The sequence below is a fragment of the Tympanuchus pallidicinctus genome, unplaced genomic scaffold (assembly GCF_026119805.1).
Source record: "Tympanuchus pallidicinctus isolate F22 unplaced genomic scaffold, pur_lepc_1.0 scaffold8, whole genome shotgun sequence".
Classification (NCBI taxonomy): Eukaryota; Metazoa; Chordata; class Aves; order Galliformes; family Phasianidae; genus Tympanuchus; species Tympanuchus pallidicinctus.
In genome coordinates, this window is record NW_026294802.1 from 14,707,013 (window position 1) to 14,730,600 (window position 23,588).

General features: G+C 45.6%; 1 protein-coding gene and 1 long non-coding RNA gene across 3 annotated transcripts in view; both read left to right on the forward strand.

The window, feature by feature from the left end:
• Positions 1-12,249: 12,249 nt before the first annotated feature.
• Positions 12,250-14,056, forward strand: LOC128073730 (uncharacterized). Its single transcript, XR_008202851.1, has 2 exons — positions 12,250-12,404; positions 13,867-14,056. It is a non-coding gene; the product is annotated as an uncharacterized LOC128073730 (long non-coding RNA).
• A 1,456-nt stretch (positions 14,057-15,512) lies between these two features.
• EP300 (E1A binding protein p300) overlaps positions 15,513-23,588 on the forward strand; it is a 58,220-nt gene continuing 50,144 nt past the window's right edge. The window contains exon 1 of one of the 2 annotated variants that reach the window (XM_052667702.1): positions 15,513-16,789. In XM_052667702.1, coding sequence (XP_052523662.1) covers positions 16,696-16,789 — 94 coding nt within the window. In that variant the 5' untranslated portion in view covers positions 15,513-16,695. The remainder of the gene's footprint in view (positions 16,790-23,588) is intronic. The other variant, XM_052667703.1, reaches the window with a different exon arrangement.

Sequence of the window (23,588 nt, forward strand, 5' to 3'; positions counted from 1 at the left end):
TCGCAGTTTTAATTGCACAGAATTTAAAGCTCATCTTCATTTTGCTCATTCCACAGCACGTTTGACTTTTGCAAAATCATTCACGGGCCTCCACGTATTGGTGTCCCTTGAGGTTGGGGTGAGAGCAGAAATCATTCCAACCTGAAATGATTTCTTTCCTTGGTTTACAAAGAAGCTATGAGCATTTCCTTCCCTCATCCCCTCTGGTGCTGGATGAGCACATCCATCTATGCCAAGCCCTCATCTCCTGGAGCCCAGTTGCCATCCTGGTGCTGCACCAAAGCCATCACAATGGGCATGGAAACACCAAGATTGCAGCCACCTTGACATGCTCATCCCTGGGGTATTCAGAGTAGGTAGTGTCATGGAGGCATGGTTTAGAGCTACAGAGGCAACCAGAATGCTGTGCTAAAGGCTTCCAGGTGCATAACGCCCTGGAAAATTAATGGATCTATCAACAGTTTAGGCAACCAAACATCTTAAAATACGATGCTGAATGTTCTCAATAGGAAGTGGTTGGACTTGGTGATCTCGAATGTCTTTTCCAACCTAATGATTCTGTAATTCTAAGATCTTCTCCATAGGAATTACTTCAACTTAGAGAAGCTCAGAGCCTGGACTTAACAGTTCTTGGGGCCTTGTGATAAGAACCCCAGGGAAAGCCATCACGGTGGCAGGCAATTTTCAGCTCACAGAAAGGATAAAAACACAGCAAGCAGTTAGCAAAGTCCAGATTGCTCATTTTGCCATCGGCATACATGCCTTCATGCATAGAAGGGTTTCCCTGCTGTCCTTCAGGGCATTCACAACCCCAGTACCCTGCTGGTATATAAGTGTCTCTGTGATAAGGGAACTCTCTGGATCCTGCTGCTTTAAATTACTCACTTCCTCTTATTATCTTCTCTTTTTTTTTTTTATTCTTCCTTGCTTAAGTGAAAGTACTTTGCCTGCTCTTGCAAGATCAGCTGTGCCTACTCTTTCCCCGGGGCAGACAGACAGTGTTAGGACCAGGAGGCAACAAAGGGTTTTACTACCAGTGCAAATACAAAGCCCTCTGCACAGCTGTGTGCCCCATAGTATGAAATACTAAGATGACAAAACTGTTCAGATTTTGGCATTTTGGGAGCCAACACCAGTTACTCCTGGTCTGGGTGCCCTCCCACTACCATTGCTACATCCTCTCCTATTGTCCCCATCAGCAGCAGAGGCAATGCAGAGTCACAAGGGCTCTGTTCATCCCAATGGCACAATGGGTCTGAACCTGTTTGGGGCCATGGAATAAAGCCAAGGGTTTATCAACTGACAACAGCTGGGTAGGATGGACAATCTCTGAACAGAATCATAGAATCATTAAAGTTGGAAGAGACCACTAAGATCATCTAGTCCAACCATCAACCTATGACAGAGCGCCTGAAGGCTTATTGAGGGTCTCCAGGCTTTTTAGGGGAGTTTCAAGTTACTCTCAGCCCATGCCATTTTGTGACAACAGCATCTGCCGCTGTTGAAAACTGCTTTCCTTGAGACACAAAGATATTCAAGGACTCTAAAAGCAACAAACTAAAGTAATATGGGCCATGGAGACAGCCCCACTTAGAAAAGCACCAACACAGGGATCACTGGGTTGCTGTGAGGTGAACTTGAGGGGCAGCTGAAAACCCCAGTGAGTTCTCATGCTCTCCACACCAGTTTTAAAGTAGCAATAGGGCCAAGATATTTACTCAAGGACTGGACTGCAGCACCCCTGCTTTGTCCTGATCCCAAAAGTGACCCCAGAAAAGGTACAAGGAAGCAAACATTCATCATTGAGATCTCCCACCGTCAGCTATCTGCAAGCCAGATTATATCCCTGCTTCATATGTGTGGATGGGAGATGTGCCCTCCTCCTGCACAGCACCCATTGGTCCCCTAGAATGGATTTGTGTCACACCCACCATGGGGCCAACCCCAAGCACAGCTATGCTGTTCACTCCTGGGAGTCCTGCTAGTTATGTCTCAGTCCAATTACACAGTGTTTTGAAGTGGTCCAACAAAAGAGATGGTAGCAGCTTGAGACAGTCCTGAAGCAAAGAAGGATGAGCAAAAGATGGTTGTTTTTATAGTTGGAAAAGGGTTATTTGGAAGAAGAAACAAACAAAAAAAGATCAACAATGTGATAATTTATTGCTTTGTCCTGAATTCGACTGTGGTTCTTCCAATTCCCTCACATGAAAATGAAGTGTAAATTGGTATTTTTAAATTGACACCTTTTATCTGCAGTGGAGAACAAGGGCAACGCTGAGAAGAAGCGCTGAACTCTGTGCCAAGATCACTGGGTGGTTCATGCAGAGTGGGATCCTGGACCTGAAGGGAGGTTGTGGGGAGGTGAAGGTCAGCCTTTTCTCCCATGCAACAGCAGTAGGACAAGATGCGTTGGCCTCAGGTTGCACCAAGAGGTTCAGGTTGGATACCAGGAAAAATTTCTTATCAGGATGAGTGGTGCTGCAGCGGCACAGGCTGCCCATGGAGATGGTGCAGTCACCATCCCTGAAGGTGTTCCAGAGCCGTGTGGATGTGGCACTGAGGGACGTGGGCAGTGGGCATGGTGAGGATGGGCTGGAGGTTGGACCGGGTGATCTTAGAGATCTTTTCTGACCTTCACGTTTCTGATATTCTCTGATTTTTAAGACTTTTGCACTTCTCGTGTTTACAGCCCTTCAGATGTCCCAGATCTCTGAGAACTCACACAACTCTGAGCTCACTCAGAACTTTGTTCCTCACAAAGGATGTGCAAAAGGAGGAAAAATGGAAATGGTATTCAGAGCTCTACTGAATGGGAACAAGGTCTCTCTATGGGATAAGAGTTCATCTCATCATGTATTTTTTGTGTGCAATGCTGCATTTCAACTTGTACCTTTTCCCGAAGAGACTCACTGTTGGTCCCTACACAGGCTTCAGCCCCTGGGCAGAAGAACGGGATGGTAGTGAGCAGAACCCAGTGGCAAAGCAATGGCCAGGGAGATTTTATTTTTTTTTTTTCTCCTGGATGCTGAATGAAGCAGCCCTTTTGTGAACAGCCATTGTTTACATTCTTCCAAACAAAAGTTGGGATTTCCTCTGATGCCAGCAGCCTTGTCACCAATGTGTACAGCCAGCCAGATGCTTGAAAAATATTTTTAATAGTGTCTGAACTAATGTGAGCATGCTCGGCGCTTGCAGCAGCAGCCTCCTAAAATCCAAAGTCATGGGACAGGAGGAGATTCCTCGTCACTGCTGAGCAATCTTGTGTACAGAGGCCAAGCACCCAGCACAGCTCCCTGCAGACTTTGGGCCAGGGGCTGTTTGCACGTCTTCAAAGCATCTGCGGATCTTTCGACTCAGAGGAGCCCCTAATGTGTGGGGTGAGATCCTTTCCACAGGGACTGCGGACACCAGGTTCCCAACATTTGGATTTTGTCCATAAAATTGAAAGGTTTCTCAAAACCTGTTGCTGAAGTGCCTAGGAAGCCATGTGCTTCTTAAGCAGTTTTATTTAAGAATTTCTTTCCATTTCAGAAGACCAAACCTGAGAGCACTGTGCCCTGCTCTGCCATTAAAGATATTGTGGAGCCTCCTCTGCAGATATTCAAAACCCACCTGAATGCTTTCCCATGCAACCTACTGTACAGAACCTACTTTAGCAGGGGAGTTGGAGTAGATGATTCCCAGAGGTCCCTTCCAACCCCTACAGTTCTATGATTTTGTGATTCTGTGCCACCAACTGTGCAATGACGATGCAATTTGGTGCTATCTGCATCCATCCCAGTGGCCAGCAGGAGCAGGGAGGTGATCATCCCCCTGTACTCAGCACTGGTGAGGCCGCACCTTGAGTATTGTGTTCAGTTTTGGGCCCCTCACTACAAGAAGGGCAACGAAACTGGTGAGGGGTCTGGAGCACAAACCTTATGAGGAGCGGCTGAGGGAGCTGGGATTGTTCAGTCTGGAGAAGAGGAGGCTCAGGGGAGACCTCACTGCACTCTACAACTTCCTGAAGGGAGGTTGTGGTGCAAAAGGGTCTGGCCTCTTCTCCCAGGCAAATAGTAGGACCCGAGGAAACGGCCAGAAGTTGTACCAGAGGAGGTTTAGGTTGGATATTAGGAGAAACTTTTTCTCTCAAAGGGTGGTCAGGCACTGGAATGGCTGCCCAGGGAGGTGGTGGAGTCGCCGTCCCTGGTGGTGTTCAAGAGGCGCCTGGATGAGGAGCTACGAGAGATGGTTTAGTGCTTGTGGCACTGATAGGAATGGGAGGGTGGTTGGACTGGATGATCTTGCAGGTCGTTTCCAACCTTGTGATTCTGTGATTCTGTGATTCTGTGATCCCAGAGGACAAAGTGAAGATTTTTCTCTCTCTCCACTATGTGCTCTGAGGAACACAATGACGACACAAACTTGATACAACATTGATGAAAACTCTCCTGGAGTCATTAAAAAATAAATGAACGTCACCATAGACCACAAAGGCTTCCGAAAATTTCTGTTTGCAGTGCATCATTTCCCTCTTGCACCTAAAACCATCCAGTAGTGATTCAACTTAAAATCATTAAAAACATCAAAGCTCCTGAAGCATTTCCAATGAAAATAGGTGGACAACAACCTGATGGTAAAGCTGCATGCAGTCACCATAGCGACGGGGCTTCTGAAAGGATGCAGAGAGCATCGCCAGCGTCCGAAGCATGTGGAGGAGCACAAGCAGCTGAAATGGGGGCTGGGACAGAAAAGGATTTGATGATTAAGGACTTTGAGCATCTCCCATACGAGGAAAGGCTAAGAGACCTGGGACAGTTCAGTCTGGAGAAGAGAAGGCTGAGAGAGGATCTCATCACTGTTTATAAACATCTAAAGCATGGGAGCCAAGTCAGTGAGGCCAGATTCGTTTCAGTGGTGTGCAGCAGTAGAACAAAGGGTGAAATTGCAACACAAGAAGTTCCACTCTAACACAAGGAAGAACTTTTTCAGTCACTGAAGGAGCACTGGAACAGCCTGCCCAAAAAGGTTGTAGAGTCTCCTTGTCTGGAGATATCCAGGACTCATCTGGACACCTAGCTTTGTGACCTGTTGTAGTACCTGCTTTAGCAGGAGGGTCGGTCTCAATGTTGTCTCTAGAGGTCCCTTCCAAAACCTGCAATTCTGAGATTCTGTGATCTCTTTGCTGCCCTCCCCACCAAAAGATGAACTCGGGGGACCTGGGGACTGCAGATCCTTTAGAGATGTGTCTGCAGCAGAGCTGCAATTCGTCCAGGTTGGGGAAGAGATCTCATTGCCAAAATGGATCTTCGCCATCTTGAATTTCAACTTGAGTGAGCCCATGAGCAGAAGCCAGGATGAACCAGTTTGGCACCACAAAATCTGCTCTCCTCCACCCTCTCCCTCCGCTCTTTAAACATCCTGGAGGCATTTAAAGCCAGGTTGGATGGGGCTCTGGGCAGCCTGACCTGGTGAGTGGAAGCCCTGCCCATGGCAGGGGGTTGAAAGTGGATGGGATTTGAGGTCCCTTCTAACTCACAGCATTCTGTGATTCTGTGATTAAGAAAAAGGTGGCTTTAGACTCCTCTAGATCCATCATGGGACACAGCTCCAAGAGGACTTCATCTCATTCCAAAAGATGAGACCACACAGAAGTATTGCTTTGCTACTCAGCAAAGAGCAAATACTATTGATAAATAATGTTGATGAAGTCAGGGTGCTTAATACTTTTTCTATTATTGATCTTCAGTGGAAATATCACTGCCAAGCAGGAAGTTAAGAGAGAGAGTGAGATGTAAGCCCAGAGTAAAGAATTGGCTTGAGGGCACCCAGATGAGCAGAACGTTCTTAGAATCACTGTGTGGATGTGGAGTCCTCAGTACAGGAGAGACGTGGACCTATTGGAGCACACCTAGAAGAGAGCCACAAAAATGATTCTGGGGGTGAAAAAAACAGCCTTGATAACAGGCTGAGAGAGCTGGAGCTGTTCAGCCTGGAGAAGAGAAGGCTCTGGGGAAACCTGAGAGAGGCCTTTCAGAATGTAACAGGGGGGGCTGCAAAAAAAAAAGAGGGACAGATACTTTAGCAGAGTCTGTTGGGAAAGGATGGGGGAAAATGGTTTCAAACTGGAAGAATGGAGATTTAGACTGGATATATGGAAAAAGTTTTTATAAGGATGGTGAGGCACTGGTACAGGTTGCCCAGAGAGGTGGTGGGTGCCCCATCCCTTGAGACACCCAAGGTCAGGCTGGAGGGGCTCTGGGGACCCTGATCGAGCTGTGGGTGTCCCTGTTCATTGCAGGGGAGTTGGGCTAGATGGCCTTTAAGGGCCTGTTCCAACTCAAGGAATTCTGTGATCCTATAATTCTATAACTTTCATCCAGAAATGATGGATATTATCTCAAGTTATCTTCTGGTGGTTAATTTGGGGAATTTGTGGCAGACATGTCAGAGCACCCAAAGATTAAAATAAGGCAAAGGAATTTATCTCCACATTAAAAAGGAAGAGAAGAGGAGACAAGGGAATTACAGGCCAGCCAGCTCAACCTCAACTCTCAGAAGAAAAAAAAATCTGGAACAAATAATCTGCTCATTTGCAAATTTCTAGGAGACAGAAACAAGAGAAGCAGGCAGCTTGGATTTGTCAACAGCTAGCCCTGCCAACCCAATTGAACTGCCTTCCAAGAGAGAAGAGCAGGCTCTGTGGATGAAGGAGAAGCTCCAGATGTGGCACAGCTCAGTGGCAGCAAGGCTTCCACATGGTCTCAAGTGATGCTCCCCTACACCAGGCAGGGAAAGTCATTGGATGAAACCAGGTGGCAAAACTCTGCATTATTTCAGTCTGTAGCAGTGGTTCACAATCAACTTGAAAGGTTGAACTGGGTGAGGATCAGTCAGGATCAGCTCAGTTGGATGACCATGCACTGGTTTAATATAAATCAGCTGCTTTCTGGAAGAAAGATGAGGTTTGTTAAAGTTGCAGATGACCTAAAGCTGTGACAGGCTGCAAGTAACACGGATAACTGTCCAGAAAATAATATAAAAGAGGTTTTATACAATAAAATAAGACACTTAAATTTCAGGTGTTCTTACCAATAACATCTCGGAAAGACTGAATATACATATAGATGAGATCAGTCTAAATCCTTATAGCTACATATCTCCCTAAATCAGGAAATTGCTTTCTACTAGAGCACTGTGGAGAGCTCGCCTCCTGATTTGTGCTGTTTCTGCAGAAAGGGAACCAAGGCATCCTTTATTTTACATTTTCATTTCTTATTTTGAAGTACTCTGTTTTGCCTCAGGTGCACTATAACTCACATTAGTGACAAAGAAATGTGAAAAGCCTTCACTGCATCACCCGCAAGCCTGGAGCTTCCATCAGCTGGGAATTCAAAGACATTCTCAACTTTGTACTGGCTGTTGTGGCAAGAAAACAGGCACAGAGAAGACTGTGGCTGATGTTGAGAAAACCTTATTGCTCAAACACAAGTGTTCACAACTGGTCCACTAACCACATAGGCTGACCTTCATAGAAATTATATCTATTCAGATGATAACAAGATGGAAAGCACATTTCTTGGTAGCACAGGTTCTCCAAAATAACACCAATAACACCACGAGAACCATGTCTCTGTCTTGTATTGGGTAACTCATGCAGGAAAACAAATTGGATTTGGGCAAAGGTTCACACCACGCTGCACAAGACTGCTCAGGGACCATGTCAGATGTCATTTCAAGCACCCAGAGGAAGACTTCAGTGCTGCATTCAACACAACAAAGTTCAAAAATAAGTTTTAGCTTTAAGGAGGAAGTGTTAAAGGAAAATTGCTGTGGAGATAAGTATCACCTTACGCCCCAAAACAGAGCTAAGACAAGGTGCTGCATCTTGGCAAACAATCCAAGCAGGAGTAGAGGCCACGTTTCCCCAAGACATACAACTTCCACAACATACATTCTTCACTGGTGGAGTCACTGCATCTGTTGGAAAGCTCACTGGAGTTTCAGCCTAGAAGGAGTCACTCTCGCCCTCAAAGTGTCCTTAGATGAGATTAAATCTTAAGTGATATCTGCAGTGGCACCTTTGGAAATCACTTGGATAGACTGATATATAATTTGATGACCAGATCGTTTGAAACTATTGATTTATGTATTCAATCTTAATCACGATCTTGGTGTGATCACCTCATTGGTCTGCCATCATTTAGCTTAGTAAAACTAATGAATTAGTTTAGCAATACCCTTGCTCAGGTGTGCCTCCATTTGCTGACTCTTAGTAATTAAATCTGCGAGGAATACGCAAAGCAAGTTTACCCTACTGAACAGAGGTCACAAACCAAAGGGTAGCAGCAACTTTCGGTAGGGCCCATGCAGGCAGATCAGTTCTGCATCTCCTTAGCCAATAACCCACGCCCCCTGCAAATGAAGCCATCTCCCAGCAGTGTTGGACACACAAAGACCACCCATTGCATGAGTGGTATGGATCATAGTATCATAAAACCATTAAGGTTGGAAAAGATTTTCAAAGTCACTGCCCCAAGCCTGTAGCGATGCATGGGGATTTTGTAACAGAAATGCAGGATCCATGTCCTGGATCTACACACGGAGGACATCACACGATGGATGAGTACAGGATGTGGCCTTCCCAACCATCCTGTTAGTTAATTGTGTTTGTTACAGACAGTGATATCTGTTAGCTCTGTGACAAGGCCAGAATGTACTGCCTGAACTTTGTGCTGGCTTTAAAAAAATTATAAACAAGCCATTTTAAAATTTTTTTAATTTTTTACTGGGAAAGCTGTCCCAGGCCTGGTCTGTGGCCAATTTCTGTCAATGACAGGCTTTAATTGGGTTTTGTTTCCAGGCTTGCAGCAGCCTCTCTTAAAACCAGCCCTCTGCTCGTGAGCAGGGCTGGGCCCTGTCAGATTTCAATCGCTTCATCCTAGGCCAGGCTGTGGGATGGGGGATGATGGATTACCATCAGAGCAGGCATGTGAGCAGTGGTCGCCTCAGCACTGGCTGTTTGCACCACACACATTGGAGAGAGGGGAGAAATGCAGCCCTTGGGGGTGGGGGGTTTGGTGGCTGTGCCAACTGCCAGCCTCCATTTCCAGATAGGGAGGAAGGGCTCAGGCCATTTTAGGCATTTTCTTGGACTTTCTCTCCATCATTTAATTAAAACGCCCAGAAAAGAGCTATGCACCTTTCATTCCGTGCCTCAGCCCTTGCCTTGGTCCCACACATGGGGATGGGCCCAATGCAGGCCATGTCCCAATAAACCTGGCACCCACCTCAGCCAAAATAAGTCATGAAGATTTTTCTTGCAAGGGAGTAAGTGTGCAGTGATGGCTCAGGCACAGCCCCCGAGCCCCAGTCTCTTTCATGGGGCCCACACCCTTGTGCCAAGTGTCTACTCCTTGCTTCCAACATGTGAGTTGGTGGAAGGCTAATCTGAACTTCCCAGCATTTTATGATTTCTGCGCATCTCCCACTTCACAGTTTTTCTTCCTTGGAGCTGGTTCTTAAACAGCAAAAGTTTTTACAATTGTGTAATTAATGAGAATCAAGTAATAACAGCTGGAGGCATTCAAGGCCAGGTTGAATGGGGACATGGGCAACCTGATCTGGTGCTTGATCTGTCCGTGGCAAGGGGTTGGAACCAGATGATCTTTGAGGTCCCTTTCTACTCAAGCCATTCTACGATTCTGTGATTTAACATCAAACTTGAAGTCACTTTTGTGATCACCAGGGAAAGCCCGCTATGTTCCCCCAGTGCTACCTATATGTTTGTTCAGCTACAACGGAAGTCGAACAAAGTTCTTCATGTCTGTATGATGAAAACCACATTAAGAAGTTCACTGCAATTTTGCAGTGGGACAGTACATAGAGCTATAACGCCATCAGAGCCTGATCTCCATGGCCCCTCGTGAGAGGCAGTCAGAGGATGCTAGCAACTTAGTTCATGACAGCATAAAGTCCAAGGCCACCTGATGTCAGCATCACTTAATAGAAAAGAATGAGAGAACAAAAACCTCATGGATTTTGCAACATGAGGATTCACGATGGACCTTCTGGGAAGAGAAGTGATAAAGCCAAATGCATTAGGAAAGTACGTAACTGATGATTAACCCTATTGTTTTACACCAAGGTGTTGCATTAGTATCACTTGGATTTTGGTGTTTGTGGTTAATTATTGACTTCTACCTATGTGTAGAAGGAAAGCACTCACGAAGGCTCATGTGACAAACAGGGTCCCATTAGCTCTGTCTGAAAGCCAATGCCCTCCATACTGAACACCACTCTATTCAGTTCAATTCTCTGCTGAAGAGTAAATTCCTTCCTGACCTTACTGCAAGAATCACTTTATACTCTGAAGCATGCAAACGAGTAAATCACAAAAATGTTACTACTTTAAATTTTGATTGCAAACATCAAGCGATACATTGCAGTTCGGTATATAGACGAATATTGCAGTACATAAAAAAAATCATTCAGGAACACAATGTTTAAAAAAAGGTATAACAGAAACGTATTTTGCTCTTTATAAACATGTAGGTGGACAGATATATCTGTGGGACAATTCAGAAGCAAATTAAAAAGTAAGGTGAGGATTTAAGCTCAGAAGATTTCAAAACACACTGTTTATACCTTCTGCAGTACAATAAAGCTTATCAAGAACTTTCCCATTGGATACCAGAATCAAAAGAAGTAAGAGGAATGTGAACAGCATGCTTCCTCAGGGTCATTCCTTTCAGTGTAATTCTTTCAGCACAGATTTCCCATATTAGCTTGAGCTCCATCGCATAAAGATCATTTTTAGATCACAGTGCTGAGCTGACCAAATTGGTCAGACGTTGGCCATCACTTCACCATCCACAAGCTCAAAGCAACTTAACTAAAAATATGATGTTTTCATTCTATAACCTTCTGCTTTCATCTCCGTAGTACTCCAGGATAAATCAGCTGCTAATGTAAATGTATTCATTTAAATGTAATTTCATTTAGAAGACAGAAGAGCACTTACACAGAAATAGTGGCACTGACGTTCCCGTGTAATGATCCCAACGTGCTTTATGTAAGAGGGGAAGCATCACTTCCCTGCTGAAGGGAAGAGCTGAGCCTTGGGAGTGAAAGATGGTGATTTGCCAATGCTGGGACAGCACTGGTGCTATTCCACATTTGTGCTTTTGACGTGGAACAGAATATGAAAACAGTGCATAACGATAAGTGCATTTCAGAGTGTGAGATCAGCTTTAAATCACCAGATTTCAAGCAGTGGTGTTTCCTACATGTAGCCCACCTCTGTCCTCTGCTACGCCCAGCAGTCAACACTGCTCTTTTTGCTTTTGCAAAGGGACACTGTATGGCATGTTTGTTAGGACTATAATGCTGCATTTGCTAATGAAATTAAGTGTTTTGGAGAAGTTCTTTTAAGCAAAAACATGTGTTCCGAGGAGGAAACATTCTTCTGGTAAACAGCTGAGCCCTTAACATTTAGCAACATAGCTCTGTGTTTGCAGCTATTGAAAGCTGTGTGACTAAGGAAGCCTGCATTTCTGGGGCCGAGGACTGCAAGCATTTTGCTTGTTGTCAGCCAGCCAGACGTTTCTTTCATGTATACGCTAGCTGCAAGAACCAGCTATTGACTGGTTGCTTCTTATGGTTTTAATAAAATTTGTCTCATATCAAAATGCCGCTGGGTTTCAACATTGACACTGCGCTGAGCAGTGCTCTCTGCTCAGGCACAGCTGGCTCCTGCTTTCCAGAAATATCGATGTGCTCTGGCATTGCTTGCAAAGATTGCAGCCTTAAATCATTTCCTCATCCCTCTGACCCACTCCAAGAGGGACCCTCTGCATACAGATCCCCCTCTTTCATTGGAAGCAAGGGTCATTCCTCCTTTTCCCAGCAAGGAGAAGCTGCAGCAGCAAGAGGCAGTTGAGGCACAGAGGAGAAATTACCTGCTAGCCACAGGCATCAGGCATGGAAAGCTCACAAGGAAGGGAAAACAGCTGGAAACTCGACAAGAAAATAGGAGCATCCCAAGCACGAATGGGATGGAGAAATGCTTGCGCATTGATGCTAGGACACCACGTTCTGAGCACTTGACTCCCGTAGCACAACAGGATGTTATCTCATTCCCTGTAGCCCTCAGAGCAGCTGGGCATGCTTACAGTTTTCAACTACTACCAGCTAAGGCCAAACAAGATCCCACGATAAAAGTTCAATGCCTCACATTCCTCTTCTTATTGCTTTCCTGAGCAGGTTCTCGTTTTAATCAGACTTACGGTACTTTCACCAAGCTATCTCAAAGCACATAACAACCACTGTAATTACTGGCAATAATGAGCTAATTAATTCATCTGGGTATTATTTCTCAAGGAATAAATACTACTGTCCTCAGTGTGGGGGATATGGAAACTAAGGTAAGAGGGAGAGGTGCTTGTTCTCTAGAAAATAGCTTTTTTTTTTTTTTTTTTTTTTTTTTTTTAATTTAAACTAGTTGAATCTTTTCTTAATGTTATTCATATAGGCCTGTGTATTTGGTTTTTAGAATACTTCAAGTTTTATTACTGTTTTCCAGTAATTTAAAATGTTTTTATTTTGGCAGATAACGCTTAGCAGCAGCTGGTTTTGTGCTTCTGTATTGAGGTTCATTTAAGAAAGCTGCAATGTTTTTAGGAAAATGAACAGATGCTGAAGGCTTTCTCCCATTTCTTTATTTATTTCTACTCTATTTACATAGTTTCTATTTTTTTTTTTTTTTCTCCTTTCCTTGTTTTAGGGAGCTGTTTTTTGTTCTGTTTTGTTTTTTTTTTCCCAGAAAAAAAATGACAAGTAGCATCTCATCCTGATTTCTTTTTTTTCTTTTTTATTTATTTTTCATATGCTTCAGCTTATATTTATTTCCCAAATGTGGAAAGCTAACACCCAAGGAACTAACATATTCTTCTGGCTGTGAAATCTCTATTGCAAGAGATATGGTTGTACTAATGTATCAGTACGTTAATGTGAAGAATATAGATGCAGGTCTGACAGCATTCACCAAGGATATACATTTCCCACAGTTTGGATAAGATAGGTACAGTTCCCTAAGTTTGTTCTAAGGCTGAACAGAGAGGAATCTACGCAAATAAAAGACTTGATTGTGGTGGGGTTTTTTTCTGTCAGCTTCCTCCAGTGCTTAACTAAACCAACTGTGCTTATGATACTCTCTGGAGTAGCAAATAACTACCCAGTTTCTTAACTTTTAGGCTGTGATCCAGTGAGCACACGTGCTCAGTCTTACTATGGCAAGTAGTACAGTAAGATTTCAGTGGAACTATGTGCTACATGCAACTGTTGGTAGGAGCAAGCCACTAGATAGGGACTAATGTCACAAAACTCTTATTTGAAACATCTGCTTTCCTCCAAACTTGTTGTTTAGTAAGGGCCAGATTTTTAAAAGCGTGTAGGTGTTTATGTGCACCTTGGTATCTTTATAAAGCTGGCACTAATTCCTTCTTGAAGTATGGATTAAGGGCCTCTGGAGAGTCTGAAAACTGTATATAGACTTATTTCAGTCAGCTTTTAATTCTAAGGGGACTTTAAAAAGTTTTAAAAAGGTTAAAAATTAGTCTCAGCTGTGGTTAAAAAAAAAAATGAAGTGCTTCACAAGCAAGGGAAGAAGTTCAATCTGACAAAATAAACTGAGGTAATACAAGACTTCTGTGACTGGGATATTTCTGAGAATTGAGCAGCAATCAGAGGTAAAAAAACAGTGAGAATCGTAACAGTCTCTAAGGTGATGCTGTTTGGTCATTATTAACCCCAGCAACTTTAGTTCTGGGAGCAATAAGCTTTCTGATCTCAGACTGTTTTCTACTGCTTGTTGTTTTGTTTTGCCAGATGTCTTCAGCTTCATCTTTAAATGTATGGTTTTGAACGCTGTTGCTCCAGAACTCTTCAGGACAGATAAGACACGTCAAATCTTTGATTGCTTCTGTAACTGTTTGAGCAGAGCCCTGCTCCTGTTTTCTGTCTGGTGCTGGAGGGAAACAGCGACAGCTCTCCTTGAAATAAAGCCCAAATACGGGAAGCTCACGGGTGGGAGTACGTGAGGGAGCTGGAGGATAACAGCCAGAGGGCTGGGAACCTCCACCAGCTGCTTTTGTCACAGCGGGTGGTTTTTGTGATAGCCTCTTCCTTAATACCTGCTTCCGTTCGTCAGTACAGGATTGCAGAGGGCTCGGAGCAGGCAGTGAAGGGAAGTGGGATGCCGAGGCCATGAAGGCCTCGCAGATATGAGGAGGAGCAAGGCTGGGGCGTTTTCTCGCTAATGACAGCTGATGTGCGTTTAAAGGTTTGAGCAACCCCTGGCCAGCCGCTAATCCCCGTTAAGCCGTCAAATGGCTGAGGGGCTGCGAGGGGTTACGGCTGTAGCGAGTGACGTTGGGCGCTGGGCCCGGCAGGACCCGGCTGACGGCGTAGGGCCGGGGCGGAGCCTAGCGGTGCTGCAGGCCTGCTCCGAGCCACCGCTGCCGGGCGCTTCTCGGCCGACAGAAAAGTGCGTAAGGAGAGGAAGAAGGAAAAAGGAGTTTTTTTTTTTTGGTTTTTCTTTTTTGAGCACTTCCCCTTTAAGGGGCGGGGCCAACGCAGTTTGCGGAAGAAGCCGGCGAACGGCGGCCGCTGATTCGTCGGCGCGGTCTCGTGACCCTGCGGCAGCCCCACCCTTCCCGTCCGCCGCCGCACGCCGGCCCCCCGCGTTCCATTGTGTGCGCCAGCGCCCCCGGGCCCCGCCCCCCCGGAGCTGACCACGCCCCCTTTTTTTTCTCTTGGCTCATTTCCGGCCGCCGCCGCCGCCGCTCGCTTCCCTCCGAGGACTCGGCAGAGTGAAGAAACAACAGCCGCCATTTTGTTTGTGTGTGAGCGACGGAGGGAGGGAGAGACAGCCAGAGGCCGAGCGGACGGGGCGAGCCGGGGGGAGGGCAGCGCAGAGAGATCCAGGGGCCCGACCAGGGGACGGGGAGAGCAGCGAGGAACCGAGCCGCCCGCCCCCTGCTTTCTCCCTTTTCCTTCTCTTTCCCTCCTCTTTTTTTTTTTTTTTTTTTAATTCTATTTAATTTCTCCCTTCGCTTCCTTCCTCCCTTCCCCCCCGCTCCCGCTTCGCTCGCTCCTCCGCACGCCCCGGGAGCGGCGGCCGCCGAGCGCCAGGCAGGGGCAGTAGGGAGCCTGCGCCCGGCCCCCGCGCCGCTGCGCGTCCCGCCTCCCCCCCCCCCCCTCTTCCCCCCCGCCCATCCGCCCCCCCGCGGGCAGCGCCGGGACCCCCCTCCCCCTCCCTCCTTCGGCCATTTAACCCACCCCCGGCGGAATCTTTATTTGATTTTATTACTTAAATTTTAATTCCCCCCCCCTCCCCTCCCCTCCCCCGCTTCAATTCAGCTCGGAGGGGTCGCTAAGCCGCACCCCCTCCTCCCTCTTCTCCCCCCCCAACCCCCCCCCCCCCCGCTACCAACCTCGTCGCTTCCTTCCCCCACCCTCGCGAAGAGGGAGTCCCCGTGGCGGAGCGGAGCCGGGCAGCCCCCTCCCCGCCCGGCCCCGGCGCCCGCAGCCATCCTCGGCCGCCCGGGAGGAGGGGGAAGGTAGGCAGAGAGCGGGGGAGGGGCCGGCTCCTTCCTCCTCCTCTTGCCGCTGCCGTGGGCTCGGCCCCTCTGCCTGCGCCCGAGGGGGGGGCAGCGCAATACTGAGAGCGAGAGAAAGAGGAAGGGGAAAAAGAAGAGGAGAAAAGGGCGGAGGAGGGGAAGGAGAAGGGGGAGAGGGGGAAAGCAGAGGGTGTCGAAACCCGGCCCCCCGGCTCCCCATCCCGCGATCGGCGCTGCCTCCATCAGGACAACAACCCCTCCTCCTTCTGCACAACAAGATGTGAAGCGGAGACTCCTGGGACTTATCCTCATCCTCCTTCCAGCTCCCCTTGCTGCAGCCATTAAGCGGAGCGACCGAGAGGAAGACGCGCGTTGGAGCTGGGGCCGCCCGGCCGCCCGCCTGCCCCCGGCCCGCTCGCTGCCGGTGGGTTCTTTTTCGCAGGGTGGTGTCGGAGGGGGAAGGCGCTGCTGCTGCGGGAGGAGGAGGACGGCGGTCGTTTTTTCTTTTTTCCTCCTCCTTCTTCTCTCCCCTCCTCCTTCGCCCGCCTCCTGGTGGCGATGAGGAGGAGGAGGACGGCGCCGAGGAGGAAGAGGCTGATGGCGGCGGTGAGGAGGCAGCAGCAGGAGGAGGAGAAGAGCCCCCGGAGGATGAAGATGATGATGGTGACGGCGGCGAGGAAGCACCAGCAGCACAACAGCCGGGATTAATCTCACTGGAAGGAGGGGAAAAAAAAAAAAACAACCAAAAAACCAAACAACAACAACAAAAAAAATAACCAACCAACCAACACCACCAGCCTCGGGTTTTTTTTGTTTTTTTTTTTTTTTTTCTGAATTATTTTTAATTTTTTTTAATTCTTATTTTTGGCGGGGGCTTTTGCCAGCCCCGCGCCCGCGGGCCGAGGCCTCGCTCAGCCCCTCCGCTCCCACCTCGCCCCGCTCCTCCCAGGGGCGGAAAAAGGGGAACTCGGCCGCTCCTCGACCCTCCGCATCGTCGCTCCGCAGCCCCCCGAGGGCCCAGCCCCAGGAGGTTGGGGTTTGGGGGCTCTCCCCGCCGTCTCTCTGCTCGGAGTGATTGTCTAAAAAAGAATTAAAAATGGCCGAGAATGTGGTGGAGCCGGGCCCGCCTTCAGCCAAGCGGCCTAAACTCTCCTCGCCGGCGCTCTCCGTGTCCGCCAGCGACGGCACAGGTCAGTCTCGGGGGCCCGGGCCTCGGCCTGCTTTCTCTCCCATTTCTCCCCTATTTCTCCCCTCTCCTGCCCGAATCCCCCCCTTCTTCCTTTTGCCTCGGGCCTGCCCTCGGCCTTTCCACGCTTCCCTCCCTTCCAGCCCCGACCCCATTCCCTTCACGGCGCAGGAGGCTGTTCGTGTCTTTCTGCCCTTCTGTTTCTTTTGGAAGCGAAGCAGCTCGCTGCATTGTGCTTTTGGGCAATCGCTGACGAGATTTAGTCCTTTTCTTGTCTTTTACACTGTAGCTATGGCAGAGCTCCTCGCAAAGCCGGCTGCCTTGAATTCCTGTTGCAGAAAATTGAAATTGCACAGAAGCATCATCTTTAGCACTCTTTATTGTTGAATTTATGGGTGTGCCTGTCCACATGCACGAATGCGTGGCTTATTTCTTATTTTAGGTGGATACACGTGTGTATTTTTTCTTCTAGAGCTCGTTTAGAAATTAGATTTATTTCTCTGTTCCTTTTTCCCTCTCTCTTGTGCACGCTGCTTATTTTATCATTATTTTTTTGTGATTCTTCTTCTTTGCAGAAGAACATCCAAAATTTTGCTTTTTCATTTGCTTCAAACAGTTCTTTTGCCAAAGCCGGTGGCCTAAATCCTGAATCCAGATTGCTAGTTTAGGACATGAGGTTCATCAGGACTCTTAGAGAAACAAAATGTTACTATACCTTTTTTGCATCAAGAATCAATATGGAGTGCACTTCTTCTTGCATCTCCCATTTCTTTGCTGTGAGACCAAAATGTCTGAAATTGCCCTGTAGACAGATGAGGGGCTTCTCTGCAGTCCCTGCAGAAGCCCTTGGTGATGCTGTGGAGATGAGAAACGATGGGTGTCCTAACGCCTTGCAGATAGATCTGGTTGTGCTGGGAGGGCAGAGGGTGTACCAAAGGGATGTTCAGCTTTTGGATGCCTCTTGAGAAGCAGATAAGCTTTTGGTATCGTTCTGCTGTGAGTGCACTTGGTTACCTGTACCCTGGAGTCTCATTCCAGTCACTTTAGGTCTTCTGGAGCCTGTGGAGATGTGGACAGCGATCAGAGCTGCTGAAAAAAAGGAACAGTTTTCAAAGTATAAGGTAGCTGATTGATCGGTCTCTTGACAGTAAGCAGAAGGTTACAGGATTCAGTTGGATTGAACAGTGGCTGTGGTGATGCTTGGAATCACGTTCAGATTGTGACTTTTGTCTTCCCTGTACCTGGTGAATGACGTATTTAGTTCTGAAAAGTTTGTGTGCAACTTTCAGAGTGTGTTAGATCCAGGAAGGGTAGTGTGTGACTGGAGGAAATGACTGTTCCCCCAAAATCAACAGGTCTTCGGTGAGAGAGCAGAAGAGGGCTGGAGAATCTTTAGCCAGAGCTGACTGCTGGGCTTGGAAACCAGTGCCTAATTCAGCAGTAACCATTTTGACTTTGCCTTGGCAGTGATGATCTCATTCTGTTTGTGAATGTGAATTAATGTGTTGGTTTTTAATTGTGAGCTTATCGAGCAGCTTAATAAATGAACTTTTTCTAGTTACAGTGAAACACTGAGGAGTATTGAGCAGAAACTCAGAAGTGGCAGCACAAAATGGAATAAAATTCTTGTAGACTCACTGAGGTGGTCATCATCTGGTGGCAATGCAGAGGTTTGTAGTGCTGCAGACACTTCACGGATACTACGCAGAGGGTTTCTAACCCTGCTGGTTTCCTCACTGACAGTTTTAAACCTGCATTTGGGACACTTCCATTTTGTTTTTTTTTAACTTACTACACCTGTTTCTCTAATGAAATAAAATCAAGTGCGCTGAACCAATAAATATATTTTGAAGGTTATGTTTTTCAATTGCTGCTTGCGTGGCTCTTTTTTTTTTTCTTGCTTTTGCTGTTGCGGGAAGCAATTTTCAAATTGCCATTTAACCAGATAGGTTAAACTATCTGCTCTTTAAATTTGTTTTTAAAATAGTGCAAGCAGCTCTCCTATCATAAATTCCACGTAGGGAATCTGTTAGATTGTCCCCACTCCAGAGTTCATTATAGAAAATCAGAAACATGGCGCTCACGTGTTTATTCCAGCACTCTTTTTAAACTCAGGGTTTGATTTCCATATTCAACCTGGAGGGAGAGAGGTTAAGAACCTTCAAGGGTGCATCAAACTTTGCAGCACATGTGCACAGTGGGACTGTGTGTTTCCCTTGCTGTGGACTCGTTGCCTTGATTTCTTAATGTGAAATACAGTTTCAGCCTGTTAGGTACGTGGAAGTGATGGCTGGCTGTAAGTTAACTTATTCCCAACCCAGTAGGAGTTCGGTGTATTTATGTTGATGACTGAGCCTCTGATTCACCCACGTTTTCATTTCAGGATGCTGCTCATTTTCTGGCACTGGAATATACTAAACTCAAATAATTAGTTGGATAGAAGAATGGTAATCATATACGTATTATTTTCAGGTATTAAGGCTGAGAGCTTTACCGTGGGCTCACCTTTTGGTTGGCACGGTGTCCTCAGTGTAGCATGTAAATTTGACACTGTGCTAGCAACTTTTCTGTACTGAGTAGCTACATTGAGAAAATTTGCCAGTGTAGCTTTATTTGCTTACCCTTCCTCTCTGGTAGAGACACTGTTTTCATATGTTGCATCTGGTCTGGGAAGATTTATTTTTTTTAACACTATATTAGCAAATGAATTTATACCTCAGTCTGTTTTTTTTCGCTGCTAAAATGGCATAATTTCAGTGCATCCTGAGAAATGATCTCCTTGAGTAAATGCGTAGAAGTCCCTCATAACAATTCATTTTTAACTGGATGCTTTACAGCATTGATTTCATGTCGTCCTTTTTATCTGTGATTGCTTCAGTTTTTCCTGCGGCGATGCTGAGATTGCCACATACAAATTTCTACCTGGTGTATTCAGTAAGGATGAGGTTAATCATTTTTTTTACAATGCTCACTGCCCTTAGAAATGACCTGGGTTCTGTGTACTGGGAAAGCTTTTGGGGCTGCAGACTCCATAGACTGCTGTCTTCCATCAAGGAATACAAATGGAATATACGCAGCACTGCAGTGTGCTGGTACGGTATCGCTGCTTTGGTTGTTAGATCTGAAAATAGGATTGGAAGTGCTTAGTGTTTCTGACTTGCTCTAAGTCAGTTTTCTACGATTAATTAGTTGGCACACGTTCTATCAGACATCACTGCCAATTTGATACGTGCCTTAACTTCCTTCACTTTAACGTATCCAAAAGTCTCATTTTTCTGAGCGCTAACGCATCTTCAGTCTCTCCATTTCAGAACCTGTCTTACAAACAGTTTGTCATCTTGTTTTGTTAGTTTCTTTCAGGAACTGCTTTTGACCTTTAAAACTTTCCTCTCCCTTACAGCAAAGGTTTAAATCTTGCATGAAAACAACCCCAAAAAACAAACCAACAAACAAAACCCAAACTTCTCACCTACAGTTTTGACTGATCCTCATCTTTCATTTGTTCCAAATGTTATCAGACTGTTTCTTTGCTTGAGATGAATCTTACTGATCTTGTCTTTCTGCCTTTTCCAGATGCACTTGTAAGGTTTTCAACTCTGTTTTCGCTCTGCTATCGATTTTTTTTTTTCTTCTTACGGTTTGTATACACATCTTTTAAATAACTTTCACAAATCTGTTTTCTGACCAGTGTCAAAGACCAAGTCATTATCTGCTTGAAGCCATCAGTTCAATATTTCTATTCCTTCCTCTTGAACCACTTTTTTCTTTTTTCCCCTAAGTATTACTTGTAGTGAGCTGAGAAATGCTTTAAAATAGAGTTTGTTGGATAATACAGTCTGTAAACCAGGTGTTGCAGTAGATTATCTGCAAGCCAGGAACAAACACTGCATCTGCCAGGGAGAGTGAAGGGCTATCTCTGCCTTATAGTTGTCTGGGCTGTCAGAGTACCTGCATTAGGAGGAAGGTTTATTAAATGTTTTGCAAACTGACCATTCTGATGGCGCTTAGTAACTTTTCAAAGGAAGTCCTACAGGCTTTGGTTGTTCCTGCACTTTCAGATTGCTGTGCAGCTGCTTTTGCTACTCCGCTGAGTTGGGTGTATCTTACACAGGTCATGAAAAATACCCTGCTAACTTTTGCATCTTTTCTCCATGTTGTCAGAGCAGGGTTAGGATTTAGTCCAGGCAGGTCCTAGTTCAGATCATTGGTCAGTTCTGTATTTGCACGAAAAACCCTCCACCCTTCAGCAGGCTTTATCTGGGGAGAGCGTAGTGGAATCTGGAGCTTTTTTGAGAACGTCTGTTTTACGAGGCAGTGGCAATCAGCAGTGTCCAAATTACAAAGGTACAGGAAAAAGTTTTTGCAGGAAAAGTTCAAAGTGATTTTATTACTAGATCTTAATTTGCTGTGATTTCATGTGTGCTTGTCGCCTGCTCTTCAGAGGAGCAGCCTTTCAGTGCATGTTCTAACAACGCAACGCCATTACTTTAACTTTGCTCTTCACCGTAAGTAGTGCCCCCTTAGAGAGGGTTTGGCCAGAAGTCACTCGGAGTTGTTATCTGGCAAACAGAGTATTTTTGCTGTGTCGTTTTCACCATCAGATAAACACCACACACCTGTCTCCAAGGACCTGGGTTTTCGGTCTTCCCTTACACTGTAGCAGCAGGCTGAAGTAAAGATACATCTGTCTCTGCATATGGTTGTATGCAGTGACAGCACATCCGTGGTTAGGTTGAGTTTGTAGAACTTCAAGTAGAAGTGGATGCAGGGCAATTCACAGAAGTCCTCTCCCTGAGCAGTTCTGATATTATCGGCCAGCGTGATTTTGTTTGCTTCCTAAATAGCAACAAGTTTGCTTAAAATGCATTGGCATACAAACATGTTTAGAGTTCTGCAAAATGCGTTATTTGCTTTTTCAAGCTCTCTTCTCTTACAGAACTTTCTGATGAAAGTCAGGAAAAAGAATGATTAATTCTCTACTCCATTCATAGTAACTCATGGCTTGGTTGGCTGTGCTTACAGGAACAGCGCGGATACAAAACCATGGTCTAAGCTAGAATTTGCACCAAAAAAGTAAAAGTTGATTGCAAGATTTTCAGAAACTATGCAGATCTCTTTCTATTATTGATGACTGTAAAATAGGCTGGATAAACCTTTAGCTCTTTTCCATTTTTGACAGCGCAAAACTCCTCTGTACTGCATTTATTCTGCATCACCAGAAGAAGTGGAATTTTGAACTGCATTTATTTCCTTGCAGAGCTGTGAGGTTCCTGGATATCAGGAGCTCCAGCTGAATTACTGGTCGAAGCTGATTGTCTGATGTGCTGACTTTTGGTTTCTGTATCTATGAACTTGATACTACCTTTCTGGTTTTACTCAGGAGTGATGTTGAATGAACTCAAGTCAGTCAGAAAACTGACTTCACTCTGCTAATTGTGTATGTAGATTGCATCATTTCAGAGTTGGAGATGACAACAAAGTCAGCTTCATTCTTTCCTTGAAACAGATTTGTAACCATTTTTTAAATGAAGCTGATGATGTCCGTTTGCAGACGTAAAGGTGTTCCCTTCCTATCTGCACGTACCCATTTTTTTGTGAGTGTAGCAAACCAGCAGCTCTCAGACTGCAGAGAACACCAGCTTTCCAGACTTGTGTGTGTGATGCTCCAGCATTTATCAGACTCCTGGCTAAGATGCTTTTCTTACTCTCTAACAGTACCACAGACAAGCAGTATGTAACCTAACGTGGCCCTATGGGAATTTCAGTGGCATCCAAAAGCAGGATACTCTTGGGAGTGAGAATACTAATTTGAGACTTGAAAGGTAGCACAATGAAATTCGTGTGAACACCAGCACGCTCACAAGTTAATGGTTAAGTGTGTGACTTCAGCACCTTGGAATTGAAATATCAGCGCTTCATCTTATTTGGATCATCAAGGACAGCATGGCTGGTACCTTTTTGCTGTATTACATAAAAGCGTGAGTACGCTGCTGCACAAAGAACAGTGTTTCTGAACTTCCACCTGAAGTAATGTCTTCCATATATGATTACCACATTTCAGTTTCCCTAGAGCAAAATCCGTGTTCCAGAATCATTAAGTTTTCACTCTTTCTCAGCAGCGAACTGCACTCATCTGTATCTCTAAATGCTGCCTTGTAAAAAGCTTTGAATGAAAATGAAAACACAATATTCATCTAGCATTGCAAGACTCACGTTATCTGGAGTCTACTAAAACTGGTCTGTAAACTAGCTGGAGTAGAGTATAAATTAAACTTGTAGATTAGTTTTCTGCATGGAATTTAGACTTTTCTCCTAAATGTAAGTTGAAAGGGGTTGAGAATAACTTGAAAAATTAAGAAAGAGTGTGGTCCTAAAATAACCTTCAATAGATGTTGAGCAATAAGTGGCTACTTGTTTAAAGTGACTTTTTTATGCTTGCAAAATTCTGATGTTTCTATCTGCTAACTAGTATGAAATTGTGTGTTCTAGGTAATGAATTGCACTTCTTGACCAACAAACTTCTGGTTGTTTTTAAAAACTGATGCCTGGAGCTGTGTGCTAGCATGACTTGCTGACATGTTTTGTGCCTTTGCACATGGTATCTTCTAGGGGTGCTGAGCCCGCTCTCAGAATGAGTAGCATGCGTCCCTTTCAGATGTATTTTTTGCTTGTGTTGTTTGTGGTTTGTCTTCAAGTTATCAAGTTCCTTGATGTGGTGAGCAAATTTAGGTCTTCACTGGATTAGCAGGAAGGAAGGAGGAGGCAGTGCTTCCCCAGTTTCTCACAGGGAACAGAATTAAAAA